The following is an 8,655-nucleotide window of genomic DNA, read 5'->3' as shown; positions in this document are numbered from 1 at the left end:
ATCCTTTCATAAAAATTATGACATTTCTTCATAAAAATTATGACATCTTGTGAAAAATTATGATATCCCATACAGAAAATCATAATTTCAATGCAGGATGCTATAATATCAGCACATGATGTCATAATTTTTTAAAATGGAAGGAATGACATAATTTTTATGAAAGAATATCATAATATTTAAGAAGGGATGTCATAATTTTTAAGAAAGATATTTTTTTCATTCAAAATTTTAAATAAAAAAGTAGAACTGTGGATATTAAATACATGTTAGAAAATAGTGGCTACATGATCCAATCGGATGAAATGGCATTATTAGATTTTCTACATTATGGGCAGTACACAAAAAATTTCTCATCCTTGAAATGAGCTGTCAGTAAGCAGCTCGTTTTGGGCTGTAAATTTAAATGAGCCCGCTCGTTTGCACACCTCCAGGTATAGCATCTCATTAACTTATAAATGATACGATAAAAATGCCAAGCGGACGACCATGCTTTCTTAGAAGCAAGATTTATTTCATGCAGCAATGCTTTATTTATTTCATGCAGCAATGCTCTTCGTGCAAACAACATAAACAAAGGGAATCTAAATCGTCAGAATCTAAATAGTCTTATAAGAAAAATTCTAAGGAAACTCCCATTCAGAGTAGGAATATTCTTTTGCTGGCTAGAAGTTGGTGGAGCCTGCATGCTTTACTAAAGCCTTAGCCAGTATTTCTATCAAAAAAAAGAAAAAAAAGCCTTAGCAAGTACTGTCTCATAGAGAAAAGAAGTAAAGAACCATCTCCTATGATAATTTTTAAGGCATTTAGCATATGGTGATCGAACCTTGAGTCCGACCTGAAACGGTTACTTTGGCCCAAACCGATCCGGTCTGGTCCACTTCTAGGTCCGACCGACTTCAACAGTTCCACACTTCCACTCGATACTGCCACGTGCCTCGCATCGCTTGCGGAAGGGGTCGCACCTCGCTCTTTTTATGAGTCCCCACTCTCCCACCCCCACCACTCTCTGCAGCTGTTTCTATTTGCTAGGGTTGCTGTTTCTTCTTCTCGCCATGGCTCCTCCTTTCGCCCATCCCCAAGACCCCCTCGCCATGGACCCGATCTCAACGCGCCACACTCCATGGGAACCACCGTCATCGGCGTCACCTACGACGGGGGCGTTGTCCTCGGGGCCGATTCCAGAATGAGCACAGGTCTAATCTCTAGTAATATAACTTAATCTCATCATCTCCTGCTAAAAATTCCAACCCATGCACCATCTCATCTGATTTTAAGGGAAGAAACTTCTCTTCTTCTTATAATCGTTCAGTTCTATAAAAAAGATCGTCTTTTTGTTTGTTTATATTCGTCGAGGAATATGTGCTGCTATCTTGATGTATTCTTCTCATTAATTCTTCATATTCGTGTCGGAATATATGTTGCTAATCGGGCGTCGGACAAGATCAGACAACTGAGGGATAATGTTTATGTGTGCCGTTTCAGATCGGTAATCACTCGCATTGTTTAAAACATGCTTTTCTTTTTTCACTGTGTTACGGGCGGATTTTGATAAGTCGTGTCTTATACCCTAATTTGTTGCATCGTTTGAACCGTGTTTCGAATTACTTTAACAGAAGGGCCAAGATGTTTGATTTGTGGATTGGCTTTTTTTTTTGTTTTTTTTGAAATTCTTTGAATTCTTATGTGCATTTAATGCTTCGAATAAGTTGACATTAGGGTTTTTGGCCTATTGATTTCAGCAGCCATGTCTTGTTGCAGTTTTCAGGTTTTTGGCTTATTGATTTTGAGTAAGTAGAGGATATTCATGGATTTTTAGTTCATAGCATTTTGTTGGTTTTTCTGTTCTTTACGTGATCTCTATATTGTACTCTAAGTTTATCTTTCTTCCTCTGAAGGTTAGAAAATATGTCCTAATTCTTGGTGGGTCGCTTAAGTTGCGCACTTGCTGTAAATATGGACAGAGAACGATTGGTGGAATTTAAGTGGACCTTCTGTGAGTCTCAGAGGCCCATAAAGAACCACCATACACTCACATATCAATGAGATAGCTGAGAGGAATGGGACTTGTAAATTGTTCCCTTTATTCTCACTGAATGGTTTTGTGCTTCCATTTACTTTATTTTGCTGGTTATATACTTTCTCCAGTTGTCTAGTGTTTTGATTTTTAACAAGTTTTATTTGCCTTGCAGGCTGCTGATTCCCAAATTGTTTCTGATAATGTCTGGTACTTCCTTCATCAACACATGTGAGTTTTATTCCTCTCTTTTGCTTTTCATTGCACCATACTCTTGATTTATCTTCCTTTCTCAATTTATAGTGTTCAACATCTCCTGGCTAGTCTATGATGACTGATGAGTTAAGTAACAGTTAATTAATGATTCAACATCTTCTGGTGGATGCTGGTATTAGAAAATTGACTTCATAAAAAGATTGAATTATTGCAACTACAAAAATTCAATTGTTTTTATTGGTCGAGGTGTCTTAGTTTGGTTGCGATTTTGTTCCTCCAAAGGTTTGGCTTAATGTATATTATGCATGCTTTGCTAGAAAATGGAAGGTGGAGGAGATGGTTGGCAACCTTTCTGTCCAAGATGTATCAAATTGAGGACTAGGTTTGTTGACATGCTGCAATATTGCTTAAATTTGATCACAAACATAGTCCAATATTTACAACCTGGATTCCCTACCTTCACATGGCTCACTGTGCTTGTCTTTTCTCCTTTCATGGCATATTTGCAGGTAAAGAGATCAAGATGCTTGAGGGAGTTGGAATGGTTGACTTAGTGGTGATGGATGGGGTACTTATATATTGTGTTTACAATTCTTTTGCATCCTATGACCTGTCTATAGTTTCTTAGAGACATTTTTCAGCTTTGATTGATTTGTTTCATTAAGCTTAATGCTTGAGACAATGCTTCTGATCCTTATCCACCAATAAAAGAGATGGAGAGTGAAGCCAGATTCATAGCCATATAAGCAGAGAATCTATGCTTAAATTTTGAAATGAAAATTGAGACAAAATAACGCTAGATATACATGAAGTATTCATTAGTTATACATGAGAATAGAAACATAGATAAAGGTAACTCCCAGTGGTATTAGCTTTGTGTGGATGGAATAGGGTTTTTAATTTAGAGACGTGTGATCCACGCATATTTAGTGAGATCCATGGTACAGTTCTTTCAAATAATAATGTAACAATATTTCATGGTTTGAAATCTTTCTAACAAATTTGTGTAATTAGTGAGAATATAGTGGAGTTTAGAACATTAAGGTGAAAATCCAGTTAAACTAGAGGGAGAACATTGGAAACAACACATTTCACTAAGAAAGAAAACTAAAAGTATAACATTTCCTGTCTTTCTTGTGCCTTTTTCTGCCTCTTGGAAATAAAAGTGTAAGAATGTCAAATATTCTGTCTATTCATTGCAATTTCTTATTGTCCTGGTGATTTCATTTGATTCATTGTTTTGGTTGCAGGATTTGAATTGGGCAACCTGCAGCTGTTAAAGTCACTGCAAATTTAGTTAGGTTATTGTCATATCAAAATAAGGTAATTCTTTTTTCCCTTTGGTGCATAGGTACCATTTTTATGAGACAAATACCTTTGAAGATTGAAGAACCAGAAAATTTTATAGGATAGTGCAGTTTATTTTTTGTTACTTTTCTTAAAGGCTAGAATATGCTTGCTTTGTGTGACACTTTAGGTTTCAGCTCTCTGACCAATTAAGGCTATTCTTTTGCTTTATTGTTCTTCAATGAATATTGGCCTTTTAATGATCTCCTGCTTTATGTAGATCATACACATAAAAGCAACTCTTCAGGCAAAATGCTGGAAAGACTGATGGCAAAACCACTTTGGCCTACCATTTTCCTAAGTTTTCTATAGACATGAGAAGTACCAAAAATTCATGTCTCATTCAACTTCTACATTGAGCATGAGCTAAATGAGAACATTCTATTGTCGTTGTCAAACTGTACTCCAGAAGGTTCATCTTGTTCAAAACTTTCAATTGTGTTCTATACATTATGGTGTATTTTTCATTTTTGCCATGATTTTGTTTGTCAGAACATGCTGCAAACTGGCCTAATTGTTGGTGGATGGTATAAGTATGAAGGCGGTCCAATATACTCAGTGCCCCTTGGAGGGATGATTTTGAGGCAACCTTTTGCTATTGGAGGTATTATAAGCATAGCTTTTTGTTTTTTTGAATTCCTTTATTTTGCTGGAAAGCACTTTTCTCATCATGTGTTTACATCTTTACGATCTTACTTGTTGTGTTGCTGAGATAAGTTGTCAAACATTCTTCCTCTTGCAGTCTCTCGCTGTCTTGTAAGAATGACTGCTAAGTTAATTCTTTAGTTCTTTTCTTCACCTGATTGAATCTTGAAATCATTGATCTCTTTAGTAGGGTGGACATTTTACCAAGCTATCGATTACTTGAAGCATGTAGGTCAGTTTTGTAGAGATGTTGCATCTGCTAAACATGGAATTCGTCTAGCTTTAGCTATGTCACTTCGAATGAAATCTGTCAGTCTTGATCAACTTAGAATTTTTTTTTGGTTGAGCATTATTTGTTTTTGAAATGCTTAAGTTGAAATCTTGCAGGTGATGTCTGTATTATGATTTTAAGGCAGTTCTATTTTTAATGTCGTTATAATGTCACCTTTATGCACTGTATAGTTATGATCACGTTTTATCAACTTTGTGTGTATATTTAATTAACTAGCAGAGCCCCTCATGCTATGTGCAGGATTTTTAAAAAGTATAGGAAACATGAACTCTACTATTCTTTGAACAAAAAAAGTTATCATGGAGAAACTGCAAATAATTCTGAAGGAGCATAATCATAGTGAATAAATAGATGTGCAATACACATTTGTTTATTTAAAACATGGAAGATTAGAACATATTTCTTTAACAAAGAAGATGCACCACTTGGTTTTTCCTGTGAGCAACATTCTTAATGGAAAAACAACATTAGAAATCAATATTCATTAGCTAAAAGTTTCTTAAATGTTTTTTCCATATTTATACTGCTACAACAGCGAAAGAGCACAATGCTGAACTTCACTTTTTGTACTGTATTATAGTGTAAGAGTCATGCTAGACAGTTCTACAAGTTTTTATGTTCCAAATGGAAGAAAAAGACATGGCATCAAAAAAATCACTTAACTGCAGTTTAGATATAGTTTGAGAAGTAATATTTTGACTAAACTAATTTTGATCATTGAGAACAGTACGAGCCTTACAAATAGGAAATCAACAAGAGTCAAAAGAACTGTAAATTTCTTGTATAAAATCACCTACCTGTCATTTAATCAATTTAAAATGGCTGATTATAAGAAGATAGAATGAGGAAATTTTATTGTATCATATCATAAAATTCTGCAAACTTTCTAATTAATATAATGATATCACCATCTATTATGCAAACAGAACATGAAATGCTGATCATTGATGACGACAATTTGATGTTGGCTAGAAGAACCAACATTAGTGATGCTTGCAGCATAAAGAGTAACTGGACCAAGCATCTGAAATAGGTTTGTCTAGACTGAGCTATTGCTTTTTAACCTGAGGAAACTCAAGGATAGGTTCCAGGCATGGATGCAAAACAGGAATGGAGATCAGCAAATAAATTAGTTAAACCATATCTCAATTCTCTTTTCCTCATCCAAATGTCTAAACATTCTCATAGCATCACCACCATTCTTTAAGGTTGCATAGATAGGCAACTCAAACCAACCATCTTTGAAACACAAATCTATCTTCTTTTTTTCCTTTTGGGGTGGATGGTGGGGGGGGGGAGGGGGAGGGGAAGAGAAGAATAGATCTGATAATACGAGATTATATTATTTATTTCAGCATGTGAATATATCCAGATGTGGCAAAAAAATTTTAGTACCCAACTAATATCTGTCCCTATTTGCATCTGTCAAAGAAAAATGGATGTGGTCCTAGACATCCTATTCCAAATACTTAGTCTAGTACCTTTTCTGCCATGGTAGTCTGATGTTGGCTATTTTCGACTGTTACTGCTTGGGTTACTGAGGCAATAGCATCATGCTCATTAGAAGGTTTGCATATTTTTTTTTTGTCACCGTACAGTAAGTTTCCTTAATTTTTACCTTCTGGTGAGACTTCAATTCCTGACTTGTAGGTCTCCTGTTGTTGTCCGTGTTCATAATTGTAGAAGCAATAGTAGGAAGTATACCATTTTTGGATTTCCTTTGATTATAACTTGTTAAAGTTCTACTTTCATCAGACTCTTTCTGAACTGAAATTTAACTATTCTTTTGTACAACATGTTTCGTGCTTTGAGTAGGAGCAAGAAAACTTAATGGAATTTTTTTGTATGACTCTTATATTATAATATACCATAAATACTAAAATTTACAATTTTTCCCTCACTGTTACAATCATGATTTGGCATACCACGTCGTACCACCTGATATGGGATGTACCATACCGGTATGGCATACTGCTGCATATCTATATTACTGTACCTTACCAAACCATACAGTGATATTGTAATAGGATGGTACCGATGCAGGGTCTACAATTGAGGCAGCAAACCTTTGTTACAACTATATAAACATGGGAAAAAAGTGTGTAAGTTTTTAGTTAATAAATGTTGATCTCAGAAGTCATTTTTGCTCAGTTAATGATGTAATGCATAAGGAAAATTTGCTATTCGAAGATATACGATGTAATCGTTAGCACACTTAAACAAACATGTATGTATTAACTTCTATTTGTTTACTACTTATTTGTACTTCTATTTTTTCTTTGATAATTCTTTGTTTGAAAATAATTATAGTTTGTGTTGCTGTGTGTGCATGCATAAAAGCATAGATAGATAGATACATGCATGCATATATGCACGTGTGTGTATGTATATTATGTTTGAGTTTATGTCTGTGTTTACATATGTAAGCATCAGTGCACAAGTATGGTGAGTGATTAATTCTTGAATGTAGATTTGTTATGTTGGTAATTACAAGGACTCCACTCGCCTATGAATGGTAACAATGCTGCATTTCTGTAGGATCTGGTTCCACCTCCGTGTATGCTCTTTTGATCAAGTGCGGAAGAAGGGATGAGCAAAGATGAGGCTGAGGTATGTCAGTAGAACACTATTAACTATTATTGATATCCAACCTCAGTTCAGTCTTCATGTTAATTTTTTGGTAAAGAAAAAACTTGTTTCGACTTTTAATCTTCCGTTCTTTAAAACCAACCAAATGTTCCTTGAGAACATGAATAACTGGATGATCCGAACATCATTTAGTTTGCTGTCATTATACAAGTATAGGTGCAATGGCCCAGCGTCTTTCTTGGGGTTTCAACAAAATGATTACCCTAGCTCTAGTAGCATACCCGTTGGTCAGGGGAAGGGAAATATTGTTATAAAGCATTAGATTGTTAATTGAATCTTTTATAAATTGATGCTATAGGTTTTAGATTATATATTTTAAATATTTCAGGGACTTAGATAGCCAAACTATACCCATTGTTCTATTGCTGGTGGCTGGGAACTAATGGCATATAATTAGAGTTTTGGAAATAATTCCTTTTCATTCCATTGCTTGTGCTGATCGGTGGGAAAAAGAAGTTATGCGACATCGATTCCTAAATTCCCAATGTAGAAATTTGTGGTGAAGGCAGTGTCTCTTGCCATGGCCTGTGATGGTGCAAGTGGAGGTGTTGTCCGTACTGTCATTGCACGTTGGTCTTCTTTGGCTCGTTAATTACCGGACATCCCCTTGTCCACTTCCCGTTGTTGCCCGTTAATGAAATATTGGCTGACCATGCACAACTAATGATTATTATCTTGAGTCTATTTTCTGCTCCTGAATCTTGACGTTAGGGTAGGACACTAAAGCTTAGATTTAGATCTGGTGAATCTAATCAATAAACTTTTTGACCTCGCTGCTACGTTGAATTTACCGCACGATAGCCCACGGTGGCAGGTCATTTTCCTTCCCCATTTTCTAGTTGACAGCATTCTTTGGGACATGTTGGCTTTACCATTGTTATATGGTTTCCCGGGCGAGTTAAAAAGTGCACTTTAATGTGGTTTCTGATTATGATTTTTGATTAGATTGATTAGATCTGACCGTGTTTTCTTTTGGTGCTCCCACATTCCTGACTCCGTCACTATAATGGCACCCTTCTAAGAAAATGCTGGTGTGACTCTTTCCAAATTTTTAATCCTGGAGGTCGTTTCTTTTATTCCTTTATTTTGTCGTTTGCCTATCAGTTTCCCGTGTAACCCCCTCTTGTATCTCCCATTTGATGCCACTTTTTGCAGATCAATGCTGATGGTGTTACGAGGAATTCTACACGGGCGATTCTCCTCCGTCGTGGCATGAAGAGCTGGAGCCTCTCAACTCATTGCTTGACTTACCCTCGTCTAGCAGCGGCTGAGCCGATGAGCACGTGAACCGCTGGATCCTTGTTTTGTTCACGAATGGTATCTCGTTTGTGGAATTTCTGCTTCCACCTCTAGTTCAATAGGGCCATGTAATGCTCAGAACAAGGAATGGAAAATGCTTTCCTTTCTCAGAATATGCTACTTCGATGGTGTGATTATCTGCAACAAAGTTTTGGATCCAAATAGGTATAGACATAATGTTTTTATTAAA

General features: G+C 36.0%; 1 protein-coding gene and 1 non-coding gene across 2 annotated transcripts; both read left to right on the top strand.

Annotated features, from left to right (window-relative positions):
- Window positions 1-991: 991 nt before the first annotated feature.
- Window positions 992-8,655, top strand: LOC105039350 (proteasome subunit beta type-6-like). Its single transcript, XM_073245953.1, has 10 exons — window positions 992-1,197; window positions 1,414-1,489; window positions 2,193-2,248; window positions 2,551-2,615; window positions 2,743-2,801; window positions 3,484-3,556; window positions 3,801-3,992; window positions 4,073-4,184; window positions 7,056-7,127; window positions 8,322-8,655. The coding sequence occupies exons 1-4, from the start codon at window positions 1,124-1,126 to the stop codon at window positions 2,606-2,608; spliced, it is 264 nt and encodes an 87-aa protein (XP_073102054.1). The 5' UTR covers window positions 992-1,123; the 3' UTR covers window positions 2,609-2,615; window positions 2,743-2,801; window positions 3,484-3,556; window positions 3,801-3,992; window positions 4,073-4,184; window positions 7,056-7,127; window positions 8,322-8,655.
- On the top strand, window positions 1,931-2,034 carry LOC114913953 (small nucleolar RNA snoR103). Its single transcript, XR_003800081.1, has one exon. It is a non-coding gene; the product is annotated as a small nucleolar RNA snoR103 (small nucleolar RNA).

Source organism: Elaeis guineensis, chromosome 1, assembly GCF_000442705.2.
Source record: "Elaeis guineensis isolate ETL-2024a chromosome 1, EG11, whole genome shotgun sequence".
Lineage (NCBI taxonomy): Eukaryota > Viridiplantae > Streptophyta > Magnoliopsida > Arecales > Arecaceae > Elaeis > Elaeis guineensis.
The sequence above is the reverse complement of the archived record's forward strand: the minus strand, read 5'-3'. Positions and strand labels throughout refer to the sequence as shown.

Excerpts from the sequence above, each read along its gene's own strand:
- LOC105039350 (XM_073245953.1), top strand. The coding sequence starts at position 1,124 with ATGGGAACCACCGTCATCGGCGTCACCTACGACGGGGGCGTTGTCCTC. Across the intron at positions 1,490-2,192 it reads ATGTGTGCCGTTTCAGATCG|GCTGCTGATTCCCAAATTGT; the intron begins GTAATCACTCGC and ends TTTGCCTTGCAG. Across the intron at positions 2,249-2,550 it reads TACTTCCTTCATCAACACAT|AAAATGGAAGGTGGAGGAGA; the intron begins GTGAGTTTTATT and ends ATGCTTTGCTAG.